The sequence below is a fragment of the Pseudomyrmex gracilis genome, unplaced genomic scaffold (genome assembly GCF_002006095.1).
Source record: "Pseudomyrmex gracilis isolate BER0280 unplaced genomic scaffold, ASM200609v1 scaffold_140, whole genome shotgun sequence".
NCBI lineage: Eukaryota > Metazoa > Arthropoda > Insecta > Hymenoptera > Formicidae > Pseudomyrmex > Pseudomyrmex gracilis.
In genome coordinates, this window is record NW_018020724.1 from 101,134 (window position 1) to 127,206 (window position 26,073).

General features: G+C 42.2%; 1 protein-coding gene across 3 annotated transcripts in view; it reads left to right on the forward strand.

Moving 5' to 3' along the window:
* The window catches only part of LOC109857029 (transcription factor collier), a 70,486-nt gene extending 47,986 nt beyond the window's left edge, over positions 1–22,500 (forward strand). The window contains exons 6-13 of one of the 3 annotated variants that reach the window (XR_002250448.1): positions 14,637–14,718; positions 16,430–16,562; positions 19,901–20,055; positions 20,160–20,286; positions 20,429–20,731; positions 20,907–21,158; positions 21,571–21,792; positions 22,285–22,363. Coding sequence is in view for 2 of the 3 variants with exons in the window: in XM_020432885.1 (XP_020288474.1) it covers positions 14,637–14,718; positions 16,430–16,562; positions 19,901–20,055; positions 20,160–20,286; positions 20,429–20,731; positions 20,907–21,158; positions 22,299–22,411 (1,165 nt within the window). In the remaining variant the exon portion in view is untranslated. Of the gene's footprint in view, positions 1–14,636; positions 14,719–16,429; positions 16,563–19,900; positions 20,056–20,159; positions 20,287–20,428; positions 20,732–20,906; positions 21,159–21,570; positions 21,793–22,284 lie in introns of all 3 variants that reach the window. The other 2 variants (XM_020432885.1, XM_020432886.1) reach the window with 2 other exon arrangements.
* The last annotated feature ends 3,573 nt before the right edge of the window (positions 22,501–26,073 follow it).

The window sequence follows — 26,073 nt, forward strand, 5'->3', positions numbered from 1 at the left end:
GGAAGGTGACTTTTTTCAATTTGTTAATTCAGGGTAATCCTAAGGGTGGCTAATTTCAACCCCAGAGAGAGAGAGAGAGAGAGAGAGAGACGGAGAAAGTGAGCATCTTTCTCTCTCTCGCCGATGCGAGACCATCTCAGTCGCTCTACAAGCGTAGAAGCTCTCTCTCTTCTACGCTGTGACTTTTAATCTGTATTATATATTTCTTTTGCCTCTTGCTTTTCCATACCCGTCGTACATTTCGTACGACGACGAGAAACAACAACAGCGATATGCTACCACTGCTACGACGACGACGACGACAACGACAACGACGACGTGCAATCGAGCAGCAGGTGCGTTCCCGAAAAGGCGAAACGTAACTTCGTTGGCGGGCTTCTCTTGTCTCTCGCGTTCTCTTTCTCCTCTCGCCTCTTTTTGTTTTGAAATCCGATTGCGAGCGATGAATTCCGAGATTACCTAAATGGTCTCGGGGGCAATAATGTAAATTTTGCCGACGGGGTTTTTTTTTTTTTTCTTGTTTTTTTTTACGAGGCTCCGCCTCGCGATTGCACCGATCCGTGACTCGAGAACATAATCTCGCGGAGCCACCGCAGAAAGGAAAAAAAAAACGTTTAACGCTGCTCGCGAATAAAATGCTCGCCATCGATCAAAATAAATATACGCGCGTTTCTGATTTATGACAGAAGACGAGAACCCATCCGGACCGGGATAACGCTCTGTATTATCCGAAACTTGCATCACCCGAGCGTTCGTGGTATTTGCGATTGCTTTAACTTGCTTACATTTAACAGGCTGACGTCGCGATCTTTGGACGTTCTTCGTCTACCAACCGTTATAGCCGAAGACAAACTACTGTATACATAGAGAGCTAACGGGATGACGGGCGTCGGCCATGTTGTCTTGACATTCTCCCTCGAGGGTTGTCGGGGGTGGATATATTTAGCCCGCCGCCTCCAGGGACCCTCCAGCCACCCCAACAACCCACCCAATCCTCAAACCACTCCCGACTTATGATGCCGTTGTCCGACCAACCCCCAAATCTCGTGCCACTCCTTGTGCGAAGGAGTTTACACACAAAGCTTTTGCGAATAAAGAAAGTAAACTTGTACGCTATTAAGCCAATTGTATATTGCGCGTATTTCTGACGGATTTAAATTATATATTTGAACCGCGTTGTTTAATTTATTTAACAACACATTTTTTTACAAATATTAAAAAATAAAACGTTTTATATTGGAAAAAATTCATAGTTAAAAAAATTTTTTTTTTTTGTTCTCTTCTTTATCCATTATTCGCAAAAACGCACGACCAATTTTTCAGAACGCTGCGCAACGCTAATTAAAGTACGAATCTTGGGAGAGAGAAACCTTTTGAATCCCTCCAAATAATGACAATAAGTGCACTAAACTCGCACTGCAAAACACATTTAATCAGCATTAAGCGGGCCGATCCGTAACTAGAGAGGATTCTGCAACCCGCGTTCTTTCCCGTTTTCTTCGCGGCTTTTCGCATCTCGACTCCTGCCCTTTTTTCCATCTCTCTCTCTCTCTCTCTCTTTTTCTCTCTCTTTCTTCGTTTCCCTCGACGAAGAAAGGAGTCATCAATATAGCGACGGCTTTTCGTTTTCCTGGCCATCGAAAGGGACAAAACTTTGCCCGCGGATGGGCGGGGTCACGCCTAATCCCCAGAGTCAAAATGGAAGTCTCCGGAGACCCCTTGCTTCCTTCGGGAGAACGGTGGAAGTTTCGTCGCGCCAGATCCAGGTTAGGCCGGACCGAGGGGTGGCTGCGGACGATACTTTCGCAGTCGCGTAACGTATTACCAAAGGGGGAGGACACTGCGAATTTCGGTGGCCGTGCGCTGAGGGTTGCGGTAGGGACGAGGGTCTGCGAGTAGCGCGCTTTGCGCCCTTCTTCGAATCTTCTCTCCGAAAACGGAGAGAAGAGTGAGGGAGCAAGAGGCTCCCTCCTTTTTTTTTCTTTCTTTGACGACCGCACGCGTACATACGTGCCGATACCTCTACGACGTCCTACACGCACGTGTGATGGCTTTCGATTTTTTTTCCGTGCCCTTCCACGTTCCGTACGACTCCGTCCGATGAAAACGCACGTGTCTACGAACCGCGCTCCTCGTTACCGTGGACCAGAAAACGGGGATATTAGTGGTCCAGAGAGTGGATTCGCCGTTAAATAATAAATGATGTTTGTGTACGCGTAAGAAGCGCAGGTTAGAAAGATCAATATCGCAACTTTGGAACAGGGGCTCGGGCAGAAGAATGTGGAAACACATTTAAGCGGACGAAAGAAAAATCAGATACACAGTATATAGGGTAATGTGAAACTTGTATTAAAACTTATTGTGTGTGACTTTAAAACTACTTTTAAATAATTTCTAAATATCTAAACAATCTTTTTTTTTATATTACGCATTGGCTTGAATTAGAAAAACAACGTAACAAGCGAATAAGTGATTGCGGGCATTTGTCTGCGGAGACCATAGGGTCTATAACTTTCTCGACGGCCATAAAACGTCAAGCTTAAGGTGGGAGAAACGCGAGAGCACGCTTTCGTGCGACCTCCACACACGGTGAGGCCGCTCGATTATTTAAAAAGTCGCGTCGCGAAGTGCCGGGAACAAGATACGGGCACAATGTCGAATAACGCTTCAAGATTCACTTTCATTTTCCGTCTCAGTATGCGGAGGAGCTCGATAGTACGCTTCGTGTAGTACGTAGGGAATCCGCCGGAGGTTGAAAAAATGGGGGTTGTAAGTTGCGCGGATAATTCTCGGCGGAGGCGGGAGAGGCCGGCGGAAAAGCAGAACGCGGGCGGGCAACCTTTTGTACGAGGGTGGTAGGCAGGCAAAGAGGGTGCGCGATCACGGAGGAGCATGGCGGGGAAAAGAGTGCCGCCTTGTACAAGGCGTGGAGAATTTCATATAAACTTGAAGAAGCTCTCTCTCTCTCTCTCTCCCTCTCTCTTTTTCCCTTTCTGCGTTTCGCCGCGCGACTGTATTTATCCCGCGCGCGTTTTGTTCGCAATTTAATCACTACGCTGTGCGCGCACCTTCTTATTATTACCCGACCAAGTTTTTCACTACTTACGATGCGTAATTCCCTTTACGCAAGGGTCTTTAAAGATCTCCGTACAGCGTTACGAGGTCATAAGAAATTATTTATATTCTCTCTGCTTGTTTATACTTTGCACTAGATTCCGGAAACTTTACACAATTGATTGTTGTAATGAGCGTAATCTTTAATGTTTCCGAGCAATAGGTTTAAGACAAAAAAAAAACCTCATCGTTCGAATAGTCTCTGCAACCCCCTCTCTACTTGTCCGGCCATTCTGCTTTCGTGACCCACGTTCGCGCACAGACGGGACGAGGAGACGCCTGAAGAAAAGAGAGAAGAAAAGGGAAAATAAAGGAAGACAAGGCGAGAGTGTCGAGAACGGTGACTTCGAGAAAGAGACAGCGAGTCCCACGGGACTATCGACTGCCGAGTCCCGTGGGGCAAGTCGATACTCCAGGGACACCTCGTCCTCTTCCTTCGGAGGTCTATCCTCTTCCTCCTCACCTCCTCGTCACCTCTTTCTACCAGCATTCGTGTTCTAAACACTCGGCGCAAGCGCAAGACAGCGCGACATCCTCGACATTGGCTCTGCTCTTTATACTTCGTCTCGACGCGCGAGTGTCCCCATATATGTATATATATATATAGAATGTCTACGGGTTCTTACACTTTCTTTTTTATGTATAGATCTTTTTCTATTTCACTGTAGAGCAATTTGCACAACAATTTCTTTCAGAAAATATATTGAATATAATTCTTAAATTAAAAACTATTGAAAAGTTAAGGCGAATAAATAAATGAAGACTGGAGGGAGAAAGGTGAGAAGAGAAAATATAATTTGATTTTCTTTTTGATAAATTTTATCAATATTTTAATTTAAAAAATATACACGAACGCCGTTTACAATATTATAAAATAGCTGATTATAAATTTTCGTTTTAAAACTAGTTGTATATCTCTAAGTCGAATAAAAAGAAAACCAGTATTCAACGTTACGTGAAACGCGCATGAAAGCGGAAGTGCATCCTGTTGCAAGACGTTTAGCGAGCGAGATATCGAAGGAATTATGCGCAAAGCACTTTCACCGGTGGACGCGTTAGACTCACGGTTAGGTTACATGCGGCGCGATGAGCGGTAACGGTGTGGCGGTCGGGTTGTCAGCACCGGTAAGTTATTTAGCGGTTGAGGTCGTAGCAGTTGGCAGCGCTGTCTAATTGTAACGACACCTTTGGGACCGGTATCACTCCCGGTATACCGACCAAACCACCCACTTTCCACCCTCATGATCGTTGAAGCGCTCAGGCAGTCTCCCGCGCTCACCCTCTCGCCTGCTTTCTCCTTCCCTCTCTCTCTCTCTCTCTCCCTCTCTCTCTCTCCCTCTCTCTCTTCCTCTTTCTCCCTCTTTATCTCTCTCTTTCTCTCGCCCTTGATGTCGGTCCTTCGTGTCGGAAGCCCTCAGACGCCGTAAACCAAAAATACGACGACACTTTGTCGAAGCGCCCGCGTCTCGTTCGTCTTGGCTTTTCTAAAAAGGAAGCGCGCGAAGGAAGCACGGGAAGCACGCGAAGGAAAGATAGTCGTTAGCTCGACGCGCACATCGTCCGCGACTAAAGCCTTTAAGTCTTAGATATACTGATATCGTCTTCGTGGTTTAAGGTCGTCTAATCTCGCTACACATCGTGTTGAGTTTCGCAGTTAAATAGCAAGCGCTCTTCAAGAGCTGTATATATATGTATATACGCCTGCTATATAAAATTCTCTTCTTCTTAGAATTTTTTCCTTTCCCTTTGATTGCGCGATCCATCCACGCGAAATTATCCGGAAGCTCATAATCTCGCCATGTGACATTTACGGAAGGAGAACGTATATGCATATATATACATATATATACGTATTGCCGCTCGATGAAACATTCTGATGTACAACAAATGTCAGATTTGACGCATCAAAGGAGAAATACGAAAGAAAAATAAGAGGCAAAAATAAAAACTCTCCCACGTACAAACAGACTTACGCAAGATTATATATCGCGGTGTTTAAAAAAAAATACGAACTTGCGGAGAGATAAGATTCGCGGAACAAATAAGTTCGGAAAAGTTCTTTGAGTTATTCGCGTTTTTTTATTTAACCGCGAATCAAAATTGGATGAATAATCTTTTCCACATTGTGATAAAGTAATTTTCAAGAATATGCGATGACGAGCGGAATACGTGTGTGAGACGGGAACGGGTGGTGGTGGTGTTGGCCGGCTTGTCGCTTCGTAATCGCGCTACTCGAAAACCGGGTCTCTGTCTCATAAACTTTCGTGCAAGCATGGACGTTTGCTTTATTGCCGGAGCTTCTGATATCGCGGCGGTTGGTAGCAACATCGGTAGAAAGGCAGGCAGGCAGCATTATCTTCTCGGTGAGGGTGAGAGAGGGCGAATGCCCTCCCCATGAGATCACCATGGCAACCCCTACACGGCCCGCCACGGCGTCGTGTCCTGCGTGCTTCCATGTCCTGCTAGCATGGCGACTGCTAACCTCCCAAAGTCCTCAAGCCAAAGAACGATAATTCGCATCTTTCTTGCGTCGTCAACAGACAGCGTGCGAAACTTACGCACTTTGAAAGCAAAGATAGTTTAATTGTACAGAGAGGTGACTTTCGGTGCGTGACTTTTTGAAGACATTTCAACATTTATGCGCAGCTGATTACATAAAAGCTAATCTACGTAAAACAGTAAACAAGCTGTAGATAATGTGTGTGTGTATATATATATATACATAAAGAAAAAATGGAGAAAGAAAAAGGAGAGAGAGTTTTAGATACACACACTAAGTAAACTTAAACAAAATTAATAGCTTTTTTTATTGCGTATATATTTAATTAGATAGATTGACAGACAATTTGGAGTTTGACATTGATAGATATTTTTCACATTCACGAGAAGATCGAATTTATTAGGGTGACGATTCTCTCCATTGCAAAAGTAATTAGCCCCGCTCGCCAAGTCCACTCGTTCGGCGATTCTTTACACCAGCGTTCATCGGCACGGAACAGTGTCCATAGGGAGAAATTAAAAACGTGCCTTCGGGCGGAATTAAGACATATTTTTTAATAAAGCCCGATAGAGATCACACGCTCATTGGGTTGACTTTTTTTCCCCCTCCCCCCTCCGGTAAACGTGAATTCACCAGCGTGGTAATTACGTTAAACGGGACATTTTCACGCGGGATTATGAGAAGAAAAGCTTAAAGTAAAGAATCACGAAAAGTTGTAAACGAGTTTTTCAAAGTATTTTCATGCATAAATCTATTTGAAAAAAAAAAAAAAAAAAAAAACTAAACTCCCGTTCCCGTTTAGAAATAAAAAAAAAAAACTTCGCGACAATGACCGAAATAAGAACAAAAAAACGGCGAAAGTTAGCGCGGAGGGGAATGAGAGATTGTGCCTCCGAGTTTCGAAGTGCACTCCTCAAAGCAGGTTGCAAGACCCCGGGGAGGGAATAGGCGCTCCCTCTCTAAGCCTGTTAAGGAAGGATTCGCGAGTTTCCTCAAAGGAGCCGCGAATATTAAAATCACATTTTAGCTCCCCCAGTTTGACGACAAACTCCGCGAGCAGCAGGCAACGAGGTTAGCCGGGATTAAGCGAGCTTCCGTTGACAAACTTACGGTGTGTTATTACCGTGCACACTGACACGCGCCGCTCTAAACTGTCTGCAAAAGAGAGAGAGAGAGAGAGAGAGAGAGAGAGAGAGAGAGAGAGAGAAAGAGAAATTCCCACGGAGTGTCGCGGAAAGTTGGTTAAGCACCGCAGGCATTAAATCAGAATGAACATTGCGTAACTTTGTTCTGAATTATCAATTTTCCAATTTATGAATTTTTATCGTCGTGTATTAACGATCCAGAGTCGGTGTCGCTAATTGTGCTCAACAACGACAGACAATTAGTCTATTATACATGACATTTTATTCATCGGACTCATAAAACGTCCGTTAAATAATTTATCTGACGTCGCAGTTTGTGAAACGACGGTGAATGAAAATAAAACAGCGCGGAAGTCGAAGAATTAAATTTTATTTTTGTCGGTCGCGTATGAAGGATCCTTAAAGCTGAAAAAGACGCGCCAAGAAGAAGCACTGCGGAAACGAGTATTTTTCTTCCTGGAACAAATGCGCCCGCTTTACATGTACCTCCGACATATCATGCGGCAGGATGTTGTGATACGCGTTGTGTTGTGCCTTTCTGTCTCTCCCCGCATGCAAGGGATGATATGTACGGGAGAGCATGCGCGACTTACGGTCGTTTTTGTCGATATTTGACAGCGGTAACCTGAGAGAGAGAGAGAGAGAGAGAGAGAGAGAGAGAGAGAGAGAGAGAGAGAGAGACTCCTAACCGCTCCTGCCGCGTGCTCTCAGGGGGCTCCGTATCTAAATGCAGGCATTAATAAATCGCGCGTACACTCGTATGCCGGGCGCGGTGAATCGTCGTCGGCGTTAAGTTAGTTTACGCGGTTGGAGGTTCTGATGCATTTATGGAAATGACCCGCTCCTTGTCCGAGCGCGCTGCGTGCCCAAGGCACAGAGAGGGAGAGAGAGAGAGAGAGAGAGAGAGAGATAATTCAGCAATTTTCGCAGTTCGCACCGCGGTTTATTCGGGTATCAGAGCCAGACACGCTGAAAATTTCGACGTGATCGTTTCAGAAATAGTCCCGAAGCTGTCCAATTGTAACAAAGATAATATTTGAATTACACACACACACACACACGTATATTCAGAGTACATCTGTATGAATTATTCACAAAATTTCTCCATATATATATATTTCGTACGACCAGTTAAACAAAAATTGTCATCAGTATTTTAATTCCGTTGAGTTTTATTTCGCACAAAATTATTTCCGAACGTTTTTCGAACTTATTACATTCTCGCAGATGTAATTCCGTTTGTGAATAAATATTCTTTTTTTTTTTGTTTACACTCGCGTGATTTCTGATAACGCATCAATTTCGAAGATAATAAGATAATAAGAAACTGTTAATTGATACAGAAACGCCCGCGCGCGGCTTTCCTTCTGCTTATCTGGAATAACGCGTCGCATGATTTATCCTTCCTCGGGCACGCGATGCTACGCGCAGTCACGTTGTCGACATAAGCTAAGTCGAAGCTTACGCCAGTTAATAGCTACGACCAACTATACGCGATACGTGGTAAATCGTCGGTTGATGCGCCGTACGTGCAAGGCAAATCTAGTTATGGTAGCCGGCCTCTCTCAAGCCGTCTTACGGCTAATGTGATAGACTGCCATTAGGGATATCTCGCTGTCATGGCGAGGGGTCGACGTAATATGGGGTGAAAGCGGGGAGATGGGACGACGTGGCTACGTAACGGGCGCGGGGGCTACGACAGGATACGTTAGATACGGGGGCCGTGTGTCCTACCTAGTAAGACGTATTACTTAGGTATGAATTATGCAGCATCTCGGCAGAGCGCGCGCCTCTGCCGAATAGCCTTAGCTCCAGCCCGTTCTTAGAAACTTAGACGAACGGGGAATATCTCCACCCTGTATCGGTAGAAATTTGGTTAAGATGTTCGGCGTCTTTGCGCACGCAGTCGGTCGTCTGATTTCTCCTTTCGTAAACACGACGGCATCCACTCGGGGGTGACGAGACATCTCTGCCCTCCGGAGTACGAAGGTAAACGCTGACTTAATGCCGTAATGTCGCCATTGGCTATCGAACTGTCCCGATTAGAACGGACGCAACGATGAGGATGATCTGACAAACATAACGTTCGTATCTACACGCGAGTAATTACCAAAACTATACGTACGCGCGACGATATTTTTACTCCCGTGCGTATGTACATATATACTGTACTGGTAAAAGAGATCGTAAAAAATTTATCGCGCGTTTCCCGGGGAAAACATATTCCACCTTACCATATAAAATCGTAAAACCGCGAATATATATATATATATGTGTATATATATATATGTATATATATATATATACTTCCATTAGCTTATTCTTCGCGCGCGTTTTGCGCGTAAATTTATTCTAGTGCCGATTCTCGGTTGGACAACTATTTACGTCGACATTCCGGTGAGAGGATGTTAAACAGTCGTGTCTTCCTTTCCAACCGAAACTAAACGTTTCACATCGCGCGCGTCGTTATATTTTCTCAGCTTTCCTGAGACCCGCTGCATAAATTAAATTTCACTATGTTTAATCGCCGCTCATTGTTGAGAAACGGTCCTCCATCTCTCTCACGGAATATAATTCTCGGACTTTAATTGCCACACGCGTGTATCAACACAGAAGGTTTATTTTATTTTCACACGCGCGTAATTAATCATTTTCATTTGTTCGTTCGACAAATTCGAATATGTTTTTCTGGAACAAAAAAAAATTGCGAACGTCATTTGTAATAATAATTTTGCATAACGTCATTATCGCAACTCAGGTTTCTCAAATCAGAACGACGAGTCAATCTCCTTGCCTTTATTCCTGGAAAATGATTTCCTGTATTAACCGATAGTTGCGCGCGCGATCCTTCTTAGCCGGTCTCCATAATACTTCCTGGAGGAGAGAATCCGAAGGAACGAGTCGGTAGATACTGGATGACGGCAGTGCGGAAAGGAGAGGAAGGGTGTGTGCTGGAAGAGGAGGCAGTGAGCGTAATGGAGGCTAGTTAAACATTAAGCATCCCCTGATACCTTGCTAACCCCTTACTAACCCCCGGTTAAGGTGTATGCAAGGCATACAGCTCTAGGTGGTTTCCTATACCTTACGGACCTTCGTACACATTCTTACTAATTGACGTCTTGCACGTCTGCATTATGCACTCGTGATTACTCCCGAGCGTTCTCTTGCTTAAATATATCCGATCGCTTAGAAGTTATCGGTATTACTACACGAAAGATGTAGATCCAAGTGGAAAACGTTCTTCGCGCTGTGTGTGCGAATATTACGAATCTTGGCATTTTCTGAGATACAAGCAATTTTTTTTGTTTTTTTGTTTTTTTTGTTTTTTTTTTGTTTTTTTTATTAACCACTTGGGATCGTCATTACGGAGAGAGATCGCAAAATGGTAGTAGAGTTCCGTCACATTAGCGGGTGATTAGAACGTTATCGGACCACGCCTCTTCGGCGAGATTTTGTCGCTTGAGCGGAATCTCCCCTGCGTGTTCTTTTCTGATCACGTACAAGAAATTCGGCGTTACGGTTAAAACGCGGCTAAGTGACCAATGATTTCTGATGGGGTATGTGGCGGAATGTGAGTGAAAAAAAAAACAAAAAAAAGAAACAGTCTTTATCTACGCGATTCCTACCGGTGATTTTTTTTGCGACGTTATATCCGCTTCTTTATGGCTCTTCTCGAAGGAAGAGAGGGCGCGTACGGGCGAGAGAACTGAAAACATGATTAAAGATTCTCCCACGTGGGAGAAAATGGATTTCTGATACGCGTAATGCCACCCTATTTGGAACTATTACGCGTGAGTCCCCGAGTAAGCCCCCTATATCCATTCAACCCCTGCTGGAAATATATTTACTAGATCAGAAAGTACTTACTTGAGACTTGGCACCCGCGAGCGCCGTACCGGGTGGCATGTAAACAAAGAAAAGAGAGAAGAACTTTTCGTCGTTCTCTCACACACGCGCGCGCGCGCGCGCGCACACACATACTTTTTCTCATATTATTTGCACTAAAATGCTCGCGCACACATGACAAAACTTAAAAAAAAATTATATCTTTGAAAAATTCTTATATTATTTTTAAGATACAATATGTTATGTATTATCTACGTTTTGCTATATTTTATTATATCGCATAAATCGGGAGGCAACCGCATCTATAAATTACGTTTGTCACGTGGAGCGTGAGAATTTTTTTGTTTTTTTTTTGTTTCGTCGATCGTCAATGGTTTCCGCGGAGAAAAGAACATCGGCGAGAAAAATCGCTAATTGGTACACACAGAAAATATAAACAAAACTGCCGTGCGAATACCGATGATTTACTGCAAGGTTTGATTGAATTCATTCGACTCTGTTTACCTGCTTGCTGTTCGTACAACTCTCGCCCTTGGCGGGCCTCCGATATTTAGTCCTCTTTTTTTTTTTATTTTTTTTTATTTTTTTTTTTTTCATTTATATCGTTGATTTTTTTCCTCACTCGTTCATCTGTTCCGACGTTGCAAAGTTGCTCGCTGTAAAACTGCGAAACAGCGAACGATGCGAGCGCGTTTCCTGCTGCCAGCTACCGCCGCTCACCCTCTCCCTTGTCGTCTCCGCGGCACCCACCGACCTACCCTTTGCCGCCTATTGCCTTCGTTTTATTCTATTTGATCCGAGGGAATGGAAAGGTATGCGAGCTCCAAAGGGTAGGCTAGGTATGATTTCGCAATCGAATCGCCTCTGTATATTTTCCTCCGTGTCAATTCGTTAGCGAATGCGAACAACCGGAAGACTTCAAACGGGCTGCTGTAAAATCGATTTCAGTTTAAACTTGTAACGATGTTGATACATTAAAATGAGATTGCTTAAATAAAAACTAATATATTCTTCTATGCAATAATATTTATATAAATACTCTCAAACAAACGAAATGTATATATTTAACTAAAGTGTGTGCAATTTAAAAAAAAAATTTATGTTACATTTAATTATATATTTAATTATGTACAATACGTACAAGCTATTTTTACAAGTATAAATGTGTATCTGATTTAAAATTTGTCAAAAACTGTGTATGTTGTTTTTTATATATTGCATTTGAAATACAAATATATTTTAGACACGCATTGGCACGGATAAAAATCTGCATTGAAGTACAACATTTTGCAAGTAGAACGTAAGAACGTACAACGCCGGCTAATGTTTCGATGGTGTAAAGTACATCTACCGGGTGTTCGGAATAGCGATGGGAAATAGACTTTTCCCGAAGATGTTGATGTGAACTCGCGAAGGCCGTCGATGGAAGAGAAAAATCTAATAGACTATTGAAATCGAATTTGATCCCCTATAAGAAACTAGCCCTTCTTCTTGCACGCGCTCGTGTTGCAACACCATCGATATACTGTCGCCCCATCGAGTTCGAAATGAAATCCAGTTCGCATTTGAATCAGTCGGTAACGCAATCCATTAGCTCCTAACAGCCAATACTTGGAGGACGCGCAGAAGGAAACGACCTCGTGTGTGTAAGAGTAAAAGAAAGAGGAATAAAGTGGTGCGGCACCGGCGCGACGGGAGTGTCGTGAATGATTAGTGTTGCCGATGAACGAATCCCATAAAAAAAAAAAAAAGCGAAGATCTATAGCCCACCTATCTTTCCTTTGCCGATCTTGGCACACAAGCGCGCCCTTCCTCCCTCTTCATAGAACTCTCCCGCGTAAGTAGGGTCATTTTGTTAGCGTCAAATTCTGAAAGCGGATCGTCCGATTTCTTCGCTGGAAGCAACGGAAATTCTAGTCGGAATATTTCAATCGTCTTGAGACTTTCTCTCTCTCTCTCTCTCTGTTCTTTTATCTAGACATTTCGTTTCCTCTCGTTTTATCGCTAAATTCTCCGAGATGTATTTTTTTTTGTAAAGTAAACAAATTTTTTTCAATTTTATTTCTATATGCCCGATGTATGTATATATTTGATCGGCACATCTGTGTAAAAACCATTGCGCAGAAGAATTACAACATATATCGGAACAATCGGTAGATAACGGGCGTTGCGTTTTATTAAATAAAGGTGACGCACGATTTCAATATAGATACAAAGTGAAACGCTCACGATTCAAGGGCGGTTACCGACTCGTTCCTGTTGTCGTCGGCGTCGTTAAAGGGGGGCGGCCTCGCGTAGTTCTCGCAATAGCGTAGGTGCAAGTATACGGTCGATGGTATTCCTATCTGGAAACGACTAGAGGCAGCGTCGTCGGGCGACGCCTCAGGCACGACGAAGGTATCGTGTTTAGAGCAAGATCCACGGTCGCGATAAGCCAAGGTACAATGCTTTGAATACCCATCCAGCATCGCGATAGCATCTTAACGTTCTCTAAGAGTAAACGAAATTAAATTCGCGCAGAGAAACGCAAGCGTGCGCGCGCGCGCGCCAACATTAGTCTGAAACTCTCGCGCGCGTGAATGCTTGAGGTCCACGGTTGTGGATGCGAAAACGCGTGTATAACACGAGGAGATCGATACGTTTCTTTCCCTTTCTCTTTCCGTATCGCCGAATTCCCACCCTCACGGCACGCCACCACCATCTCGCCCCTCGCCTCACTCAGCCGGCGCGTTCCCTTCCGCACGCCCTCGCGACGGATGCGTTTCAATTTTACCTTTCACTTTTTGAGCTTTATGGATTTTCCGACAAGCGAGTTAGAGACTTTCATCCGATCGTCGAAAATAACGACGTTCCGTCGACGATATTTTGTCGATTCGAAATATGTGTAGTTTTCTAAATCCTTTTCTTGGAAAAGGTTTTCAGAGGCAACTTCAATCGGTAAATTCGTCTTATCTTAAAAACAGTCAAGTAAGAGAAGAAAAATCTTCGACTTGGTTTAAATCGCAGTGATTTTTGCGCAAGTTTTTGACAATCTGCGTGAGAAAAAAAAAAGAAACTAAAAAGCGCGCGCGCAGACGAAGAGGCGTTACTCCAAGGTATGCGTTTGATTTTTCCATGAAGTCCCAGGTTCCCATGAACGTACTCTTCAGGGGGAATGACAATGGCGTCCCACGGGAGAAAAAGCCTACCAGCCACGCAGAAAACTACCCCTCCTTTCACCCCCAGCACACCGTCGTCGGCGTCGTCTCGGCCCTCCTGATTGTTTCCTACGCGTTTCCTTCGCGTTCTCGATCCTTTTCGGTCTGGCTACCTGATCTTAAACCTCTCCGTCTAACAGTCAACCCCTTCCATCTTTGTAAACGAGGATATTCGCGTCTCAAAAAAAAAAAAAAAAAATTTCCTCAAATTCAATATTTTACATCATTCATGAAAATTGAACCGAGAATTTTTCTGGTGTGGAACTTACGCACAGGTCTGCCTTTGTGTTATACAAAAACTGTTATTTCGATTTCGATGTGATGTAAAATTTATAAACATAGAACTTTTACACCGCGTGCTTGTTAATTTTATTGTCACTTCCGCTGCTAATTAATTAAGTAGAAAACATGTTATACTTTGCAATTATGTTTTAAACAGATATTCTTTTCACATCAAGTTCTGAATTTTATATTTTATAAAAGTAAATAGAAGTACAAAAAACAAGATATACATATAATTCTTTTTTTTTAATACAAATTTTAATATTTATTAAAGCATCTTTTGATGTATAGTGACGGGATAATGAAGTAATCGCATATTTTCTACAGTACACAATATCGTACAAGCCTAAAGGCCGAGAAAGCACGTATAGTCGGGGGTTTAATCTAGAGAAATACTGAATAATAGAAGAGAGTGGAACGGGGTTCGCGATTGGCTTATACAATATTCAGCCTTGCTTTCCGACCAAGTTCGCGTTCTAATTAAGTTGCCGGCGTTGAAGAGCGCTAAGCACCTTGTCAACCGTTTAACTACGGTCCCCTCTCTGCTTGCAGATTCTTCCTCAAGTTCTTTCTTAAGTGTAACCAAAACTGCCTCAAGAACGCCGGCAATCCACGCGACATGAGACGCTTCCAGGTAAGTTGCTCGCTTTCAAATTAAATATCAATGTGCATGAATTCACGACTGTTTTAGCCGGTTTTTGTGTATTTATTTTCAAAAATATTTGGTTCAAAAAGTCTTTCTCTTTTTTAATTTCACACGCGAAAATTATATTCGTGACAGAGTTTAAAGCGATTAAATAATTTACCTGTGGCGCAATTTACGATTTTGTGTTTGAGACTTAGTCATAATCGCTTTTGGCTTTCCACTCGCTTGATTCGAAGACATTCCAGGTCGTGCCGCGGCACTGAAATGCACACCATCTCTCTGTCATTCGAGTCACGATTCGCGAAATTATAGGAGCGGACAGACGGAGACGAGAACGCCGAAATTCTGCCGCAACATCGCGTATAGTCGCCGGCGAGCGTGTCATTTTTCACGCGATCCCACGTGTTCGCGGAATTTCGTGGTTATTAATTATTTGACACGTATGATGAAAAATAACTGAATTTCGTTTAAATAAACGAGTAAGCGCAGTAACTCTAATTAAACAACGATAGTTGAAAGTGAAAGTTCTCATCAATCAAACGTAATCCGGGGGAGGGTTGGCAATTAGCTTCGGCGTAGCGCATCATTTGTCCCTCGCAATTGTTCACCCTTTGTACCGCACAACAAGAAATCAGTCTCTCATTTACCGACATTCGTATCATCCCAATTATTTCTCTCAAAATATGGAACAAAATTGAAAAAAATAAATTACCGGAAGATCCCAATGACCTTAATTTCTTTCTTTCGTGACTCTCGTCCGTTTTTCGTGTCTGATATGTTTTCTCTTTTCGCACGACAAAGAACCAAGATTAAAACTATTCAACGCGCTTTCGAATTTGCGTCCGAATTGCTCAAAGTTGCGAATTAAAATTTTAGCGCGCAGCCCTCGCGAAAATTTCCGCCACCGACACAAGTGAGGAGAGTAAAGGGAGGGAGGGGTTTCGGCACAAAGTGTGGGTTATCGTCGCTTTACCCTAAGTTGGCGGCGGTGTTACTTGCCGAGTAATATCACCAACATGCGAGAGAAAGTTGGCGAAGTTGCGAAGGACAAAACTTTCCGGCGTTTTCTGGCCGCTCGCTCGATTTTATAAAACGCGTTCTTTCTGCTTTACCGCGAAAATCTTTTCAACACGCCCCGAAGCATGCGAAAAATGTTCGAGCAAGCAATCTCTTTCACTTTTGTAGACAGTTGGTAAACAAAAAAACTTGGTTTTTATTTTTGTTTATACAGAGAGAGACGAATAAATTATCGGCACTTCGATGTGATTATATTATTTCTCTGTTTGCGCGATTATATCTGTGACGTGTGTGCGCGAGTCGCGAATATCGCATGCCTGTAATACTTGGCGCGGCAAATCGAGTTGTGCATGCTCGTTCACGAGAGATATGATGAACTCGGCTCGAAACGTATGACGCGCATGAGAGAAATGCAATATGATTCACGATAACGTCTACCCTCTCACTAGGGTACGCCTTTCTACGCTCTGTTACGTAAAATAAACATGTAAAGTTTAACAAAAAAAAAACAACACACAACTCTGGTTTATTAATTACATATCGCAGTTTATCGAACAGCGCGATATTTTAATCGTGTTTTCTTAAAAAAAAAAAAAAAGAAAGTACGAAATTGCACTACCTGCACCTCAAAATTGCCTGACATCGTTGTTCACGTCGGAAACTTTTCGTTTTTGTCTAACAGGTGGTCATTTCTACGCAAGTGGGTGTAGAGGGTCCACTGCTGGCGGTCTCGGACAATATGTTTGTTCACAACAACAGCAAGCACGGGCGCAGGGCGAAACGTCTGGACCCGAGCGATCCTAGCGAGTATAATAGTAAGTACGATATCGATAATACACGTCATCAATTAGTCAATTTCGTTAGAGAGATAATATATATATATATATATATACATACGGAACATTGAGTATATATCGATATCAGCTTGCATATTTAACCGCGAATATATAACTGCACAGAGAACATTTACACGATATAATTCGATTTGTGCCCCCGTAAACAACACCAATTGGCCCGGACACGCAGTTTTTCGTTATTTAATTTTGCAGTCAGGTTGCATTCCCCCGCGGAAATTGCACCAGCTCCGGCAGCCCTCTCGTCGAGGCCAACAAGGCACTCGCAGAAAATATGATAATTAATTAACGGAGGATAATTAAAAAGCCCGGTGCGCACATTAAACGTTCTCATTTATTCAACGCATCGATTTTTCACGGCTGATACGATTCATCGCGTGTAAAGCTTTCAGCCGCTCGGCGCCGATCAAACTCGACTCACCGACCGATTTCGCCTTTCGAGACGTCGCAATTCGAATGCTCGCTGCGTGTTTGTTTCCTCCTTTTCGTGCAGTATCTACCAAGCGAAAGGGAGAGAGGAGTGGGAGTTCAGTTTTCTTCAAGATCGGTAGTAACGACTCGGGGGCGCTGTGACGGGGCGGAATCGTAAGAGGGCGCAAGGAGGGCGCGCACCGGTAGAATGGGATATATGGAGTCATAGGGCAATTCAGCAAAGTTTGGCGTCGGCCGCGCATACAAACGGCTGATATCGCGCGCGACCACCCCCTTGACTGCTCGCTCGTCTCGCGCAGGCTTCTTCCTCCGTCTTTTCTTCCTTTCTATGCTAAGACAAGATGTAAATCAATGGGATGCGGGAAAACGAAGAATCCACGCTCCGCGTTTCTCCTCTGTCTTTTTCTCTCTTTCTCTCTCTCTCTCTCTCTCTCCTTATTTCCCTTCTCTACTCGCGCGAATTTCGCCCAAGTGCTTGTCTCCCCTTTCTCTCTTCTCGCTATGCGGATTCCTGGATTCTCTTCTCTCCACCCGCCGTCGACGTCTCAGTTTCTTCTTTTTGCCCGGTTGGTTGCCGCGGAGCGTAAAGACACGGAAAGAAAGAGAGCGGAATTGGCCCGCTTCTCTCATCTCGGTCTTCTATCCTCTCCCTCTCTCATTCGGTTTCCTTCTCCGTCGCTCTCTCTCCTCCACCCCATGGGTTGCCGCGGCGCGTTGGTTTGTGAATGCTAAGTTTAAGCTATCTCGCGCCGTTCCCTCCTGCGACGCCAATGAAGGTACCAACGCATCCGCTTTTTCCAAATCCCCCTCCTCCCGCTAGCTATCCCCAAACGCCAAAACGAGCATACCAATGAGACACGAGAGAGAGAGAAAAGAGAGAGAATGTCTCTCGGTATCTCTCCGTGAATTTTGTTGTCATTGCGAACAAATTTTCCTGGTTGCTGCACAAATCAAATCGTAATTGTAATGAAATCCGAACCGTCTGCTGAACCGAGACTCTTCTCTCTTTCGTGTTATATTTTTGTGTTTTGTTTTTTAGTATTTCATAAGACGTTTCTCATTTGAAACAGCACTGCTCTAGAATGTAACTTGTCTTTTTCGTGCTTTTCCTATTCTTTAGATTTGATGAGAAGAGAAAAACTTCAAAGTTTATTCTCTAAAACACAGGAAAATATAAACAATATATAGATATAATATAATAGACATGTATAAATTAAATTAATAAAACCTAATCGCGATGTTTACAGATAATAAAGTTGATTCGCGCAAACGTTGATCTAATGACGTACCTTACCTGTGTGTGTTGGGATAAAATCGTTTTTTTTTTTTTCTGATAAATTTCTGAAGTCTTTACCACAGCGAACGAAGTTATCGCGCGATCTCTCTCTCGCAGTGATCAAAGGGAATCGGGCCGAACGTGTCGGTGTACAATCGGCTCCTTCGAGTTCGACGGTAGTTCAACGGCAAAAGGAGGGAAAGATCGGGGGGAGTAGTACCCCTCTTGCTCATTCAGTGGTACGAGGGATTTTATTTATTCCGGGTTGGTACGCTTGTTCCTTGGCCTCCTCTACTGCATTCCTCTTTTCAACCCTCCACCCTCTCTACGTTCTCTACCGTTACCGCGACGGCCCACACCGCGCCGCTCAACAATTCTCTACCATGGAATGGTTGCCAACACGGGGGCGGCTCTCTTTAACGACTTTCTCGTACATTGAACGCAATAAATACCAATGTCCCATTGAGGAATCTCCATTTGCGTGAAAATCGCACTTGCAAGTCTTTAACGCCGCACCTTGTTGACTTGATTCTTCTTTATTCCGCCGGATAAAATAAATAACGCATGTTACAATAGTTTGATATATTGACGCAATAATTATGTTGCTGCGGTTTTTTTATCGTAAAGTATTTGTTATTGCGCAATTTAGATCTTAATCACGGTTTTGCGTATTAGAGAAAGAAATTTATTATATTTTATCGCGAGTATCATTTGTCACTTTATCACTGATGCGTGCAAACAGTTACACGGGAGACGTGATCGTAACAAAAATTTCGGAAAAAAAATATCGTCTCGCTCTGACCGCTCTCAAAAAATAATAATTTTTAAACAACGTTCGAATATAGACAACGTCGAGATCTTTTAAGCCGCCGAGATTTATCGGTATGACAGCACGTAAGCACTCGAAGTAGAAAGTGTTTGAGCATCACTGGGAGCAATATACCATGATGTCAGCCACTCTGCCGTGGCTCCGCTTCGCCCAGGGTAGGTGCCGGGGGTGGCTTGGCTTTGCCGGGGTACAAAATGATATCATTGGGTTATAAATTCCAAGCAGAGACACCGGCGGCCCCGATCGCCCCCTCCCCCTTCCTTCTTGTTACAACCCTTCTCCGAGCTCTCCAGCCCTCGGTCTCTTCCTCGTATTCTCTCTTTCTCTCTCCTTCCCCTCTCTCTCTCTCTCTCTCTCTTTCTCTCTTGCTGCGTCTCATTCTCTTCTGTTCTCCTTCATAGTTTCTCTTTCATTTTCCGCCTCTTTTCCACTTTCACAAACTCCCCACGACCTCGAAAACTTACCTGCCACGCCGGAAAATATATCTGCCACTCGGCCTCAACCGAATAAACAGAATATTCAGATAATTTTCCATATCCTCTATTCCTCTTTCTCGTCACTCGGAAAGTTATTTTCAAGATACCACTTGGTTTCTATCTAATTCTTAGCGCGTAATTTGTTTGTTTCATTAATCACGAATGTAAAACCAGGTAAAATTAAACCTGATAAAAATTTAACCTGATATAAATGATTGTTAAACAATTATGCGTTAAGCAAATGAGACCCAATAAATACAGTGTTATTTTTGTGTTACGAACTTAGGCTTATATCCGCCACTACCTCTTCAAACACCGTGCATAAAAGCGATATCGCCTAACGAAGGCTGGACGTCGGGTGGATCCACCGTCATAATCATCGGTGAAAACTTCTTCGACGGATTGCAAGTTGTTTTCGGAACGATGTTAGTTTGGAGTGAGGTCAGTAATTTGCAGAAAGTTTAAAATTTTTTTTTTCAAATTATAATTAATTTGTTTGCGACGACAAATACAAAAGTGTTTATTTTTGATTATTGATTGCACAGTTTATCACTCCACACGCGATCAAAGTTCAGTCACCAGCACGGCAAATACCCGGCGTTGTTGAGGTCACGTTACATTACAAGAGCAAGCAGTTCTGCAAAGGACAGCCTGGTAGATTTGTCTATGTCTGTAAGTATTACAGAACATATCCGACGCTCTTTAAAACAAAACAAAAATAAAATTTTGCGCATACAATCACTGTCGCAAACAACAATTTGAATTACTCGACTTCTGTAGCAAGGACAAACAAACCTTTGCTGACTTTTTTCAGCGGTAAACGAACCCACGATCGACTACGGCTTCCAAAGGTTACAGAAGCTTGTTCCGCGACATCCGGGTGACCCCGAAAAGCTTCCAAAAGAGATAGTATTGAAGAGAGCGGCGGACTTAGCGGAAGCCCTTTATAGTATGCCTAAGAGCGGAAACATGGGAATCACGGGAGCGCCCAGAAGTCCGGGTTCGGTGCACGCACCCGCGCCTCCCACATCTAGTTCGGCAACGGCGTTTAACTCGTACACGGGTCAGCTCGCGGTGACGGTGCAGGAAAACGGTAGTGCAGCGAAGTGGACGGACGGTACGTATATATTATAGCTACGGAACTGTTGTTGGGGAGAGGGAAAAACCCTTTCGCGCAAATGGTGTTGGTAGTAGCGATTATGTCCAAGTTAAGTTTATTAACTAGGCAACTACTCACGACCAAGCAATCATATACTGACGAGTTCGTCTGACGGGCAGGTTTCTATTTTTAGACGGTAGTTCTGTGACAACAGGAGCTACTGCTGGCGGTGGAGCCAGCGGCGGCAGCGGTGACGGAAGTGTCGGTGGTAACGTCGGCGGCAGTGCCGATGCTTACAGACAAAGTAGCAGCGCAAGTCCACGTGGCGTCGTAACCGGCGGTGGTTATTGTGGTAGTTCAGCGAGCACGCCACACAGTCACAGTACCAACGGAAGTTATTCCGTCGCCAATCCGTACACCGGCAGTCCGACCCTCTACACCTCGCGTAAGTCTCTTAATGTATTTTCAATATTTTTTCTCCTTCTCTCTACCTAATATCCAAGCAAAATCCAAGTTGTGTCGAAAAACGACACACGTTTTGCAAAATAAAAAAACTAAAATAAATAAAAATCAATACTCAAACAATATAATTACTTATGTTGTACATTATCGATGTTGTGAAAACGGTGCAATATTAACGGTAGATTTTTTTTATTAAATATTATGTAACACATACGCATAAATCTTACGTACACATAATTTGTGCAATCGAGTGTTCGTTCATTCGGCACAATTCAAAGCGAACCTGGCACACGTGCGAGCCCACGTATCATCCGTCAAGCATGCGCTTCTTCTTGGTGTTCACTTTTCGGATGCACGCACTTATGATTTTCCCTTATGGTGAATTTTCGTTTTAGCGCACGAACAATACGGCATATTCTATACGTCCGGAGACGGGAGTGCGTTCGCCCCCGTAGTACGACCACCGACCACCTCAGTCCCACCGCACTGGTCCACACAGCACCACCTCGCCACAGCCGCCCAGTAACCGCTAACCGTCCACCACCAACACCATCATCACCACCACCATCACCCTATGCACTGTGATTAAAGAATTATGAGAGACGGCATTTGAGAATGTACGTACGCTCGCCTACGACGCGATCACAATATTGTATTTAATTAATTGCAGAAGACATATTTTTCCGGGGTTTTATAATCAATTTTGTCGGTTTTTTTTTCCCTGCCACACCTCGTCGTCCATTCTCCTGATACCATATTTGTCCACAGAAGAACGAGTTCTCGCTATCGATTGTGCAACCGCATTTTAATTCGAGAGTTGAACACGTGTCAGATACATAGAATTAAATAGTGCAACAAAATTACATGCACATTTTTTTTGTATGAAATAAGAAATTCAATATTTTTTTTTATTCTTACAAAATACAACATATTAAATATTTTATTATATAAATTGATTTTTATATCGAAATATATTTCTTTGGTTTTGTTATCGCGATTAAAATTACGATGTGTGTGCTTGTTTCGCTTTTATTTCTTACTGTTTAATTGTGCCGTATAGCTTGTAAGTAATAGCGCACACACACGTTATACTAACGTATAACCGACAGTTGGTATGTTGCAGGACTAGGAGAAGTGGTCGGATCGCCCTTCAACATGAATCCATTTATGTTGCCCACCTGCAGCCAAGGATATTCAGCCGCCGCCAGTCCGCTGCTTTCGTCAAACGGCAAATAGTGTTACGAGATGTAAACTCCGACGAAGATGTAAACGGGAACACGGCCCTCGCGAAGACACTGTACGATGATAATCCAGCGAATTCTTGCGACCGGATAAAATTACTCAAATAAAAAAATTATATATTTAATTTCATTATATGTACTTGTTTTTAATTTAATTATATACTATCGATAAAAATTTCTATCTGAGTGTAATTATCGCGCAACAACACGTTCGTACATTGTCTTCGGGAATTCGCTTCTTGTCGTTCGCATTATCTTGCTCGTATTTCTTTTTCTCTTTCGCTCTCGTTTGGCGATAAAAAGAGAAAAAGCAAAACCTGCGCGTGTGGCGTCGCATCATATTATTTCTCGTCGGAGTTGAAGTTAGCAAGTTTGTAAGGAACCAGGCAAGAATCAGTGCAGAAATCTACACGACAAAACATGTGTCTTGCACCGATCACCGATGACCGCACTAGTTAAGAAATGATACATATCGAACAACGAGAAGGTGTCTTTCTACGAATATTATAGTAGCTCGGTCGCACGATATGACCTGAATTAATCTGATAATGAAAACAGTACTTGTGATGTTTCGCTTTTTCGTTTAAAAAACCACATTTTAAACAATGTTTTTTGTTTAATATTACGTCACATTGTAATCTCTCTGTATTTGACGTTAATTCGCGAACAATGTCTGTCGCGTTATAATTTTTTAAGTCCCAAATTGTTTAAACAAACAAATCTAGTGAATAATTGTAAATTTGAGAGTCGATCGCATGTGAACCGAGCGAAACAGTTTTGAGAGATGTCGTCTAATATTTTATATGATTCACACACCGCGCTGACGGAAGAAACACGGTTGAGGGAACTGACACCACTTGACGGACATATCGCTTATCAGTGAATTAAAGATACCATAGTTTTAGAGAGCATTTTCGACTTCGAAATTTTAACTTCCTACCCTCCCCCCCCCTACGATTAATGACTAACCAATTATCGATTAGTTAGCGTAATACAACACACTCGTGTAACTTGTAATTTGTAAAATACTTGTAAATATTGTTGCGATGATGTACAAAAAAAGAAAAAAAAAATTATTTCCAGGAAATCCAACGAAATGGCAATTCTAATGTCATTCTAGAGTGAAAATTATTATAAATAGATGTAAATATAAAAATCGTAGAGAGAGCGTCCGTAGCACACACATCCGTATTATGGTATCGGCGCCATCCAATTTTTTAACGTGTATAAAACTCAGCTCGCGCAGCGGGAACGCACGGGAGTTTACGTCTCCGTAATCTATTTCGTGGACGAAACACAATCGAATTTGTTGCAATCCGTTCCATTCCATTCGCTTTGAAGTAGGAAGAGATAAACGACCAGTATCCGGGAGCGAAATCAAGCTGACAAAAAAAAAAGAAACAAAAAACAAAAACAAAACGTTAAAAAGTTGGATCGAACGCAAAAACTGTATAAAAACTCATATAGTTGATTTGGATCGTTTGATAAAACCGGCCCGAAACAAAACTCTCATACAACTCACGAAAGTATACGAAGCATGTATCAGAGATCGAAATCCCCAAAAGAGGTAGTCCGAAAAAGTTTTGCAGCAGTTTACGAGCGTAGATCGTATCGTTTGTCAAAAGAATAAAAAACACGGAAATGTTAAAAGTTATTATTATTATTATTATTATTATTAATATTATTACATTATTGAAGAGTTCCTTTTTGCATATCACGACTTGGTATGTACTTTTCTTCTAGTGAAGTGCATTCTTTGTCCCGGAGCCGAGCGCTCTTGTGATCCTTGTGATGTTGATTATATACATATATATATATGTCGATATATATATATATATATATATATATGCATATACATATATATATATATATATTGTATACATATTGATTGTAATCTTGGTTCAATCACACATGTCACGTCATCTTTTACGAGACGCGTTGTTCTTGTACGCACGCGAAGACACGTAAAAACGCACATGGAAAACGCGCGTATGGAAACACTCGTCGGTGTATATTAAAATAAATTAAACTTACTTTTTGAGAATTAAAAGCTCTTGATGATAAAAGAGTTTCTATTTTATATACCTTACCCTCTTTGATCTCATTGCTCTTAACTTTGGTGCAACCGAAAGCAATCGGTGCCAGTAGTAAGTATTGAATATACATTTTTACCTTTTGAATCGTATTGTCAATATAGTTTACAATTAATTAAAAGAGAATCTTTTTCAATTTTTAATTTTACAAATTATATCACTGTAGTTTGCATACATATGATTCTTCATGTATGAAAATTTATATTAATACTATAAAATTATTTATATTATTGATGCAATTAGCGCAACTGCCTGTGCAGTAATTGCTGAATATTCATGAATAATCGTAAAACAAATGTACAACATGTATGGAAAAAAAAATATTTTGCATGATATGTTGATTTCGTCAAACTCAGCTTGGGAGCTTGGCACGTCCCGAGAGACTGTCGGGCCGAGATCAACAAATAGCGAAACAGGATCTGAAGGACCACTCCGGAGCGATTAGTTCACATGGTGTCCCATTACCGCCCGCCGCCAAACGATAGCGTGTATGATGCACGTTATTGTGAGGCTGTTTGTGTTATTAGATTTAGATTGGCTGGCACGTGCGCGTGTGGCAGGGGTGGCGCGTGCCGCATATTGCAAACGTTACAACATGGGTACAATACAAAATCGTTTTTCTTCAAATACTGGTTTCTTTGGCTTCCCATAGAGGGTATCGATTTTCACTTGCACGCGGCCACCATGTTACAATAATAACGCGCATAACATATATTAATTTTCCGGTACATAATTAATTACGTGTGTTTCACACAAATTACGTGTTTTTTTTTTTTTTATATTAAACGTAAAATTTATTTACTATTATTTAAAAAAGCGTACATACATAACACAAAAAACAAAGTTATTTTTTTTCCAGTCTATTATCACGAAATATGTACACGTCGCTTATTTAATTGTGATTAATTTAAAAGATTTAATAATTTCTTAATTTAATAATATTTTAAAAAATTTATAAAATTATATTTCTATAATAAAGTAACAAGCGCTTTGAGATCACGTTTCCGTCGTTGTTGTGAAACTACCGTTGTTTATCGCAGCATCACCATGCGCTTCTTTTTACATTATTATTATTATTATTATTATGTTATCGAGACCGAGCTCGGGTTGCGTGTCAAAGGGGATGAACATTCGGGCAAGCTGGGATAAGAGCAATCCGGTGATCCACCCCTGACAGTTCATCGCGATAAGATCTACTCTTGCAACGAGTCGGCTTCATTCGTATTCTGTTTGCTCTTTCTGGATTCTACGACGTCGCAAGTCTATTGTATCCCGGGTAATGCAAAAGAATATTACCATCTGCTTATTACCGGTAATCTCTTCGTTCAACAGTATCGAATTACGCTAGTCAGAATAGAGAATCTCGTCAACAAGCGATTTATTATTTGTAACATGTTCGATTCGTCTTTCAAAACATACATTGCAAGAATAATTTATTATGCATTTTATTTTGCACACTTAATTGGTAAATTATAAAAAATGTATATATTATGTGTATACTATAATATATACTATATATATAATATAATATAATATAATATATAATAATATATAATATATATAA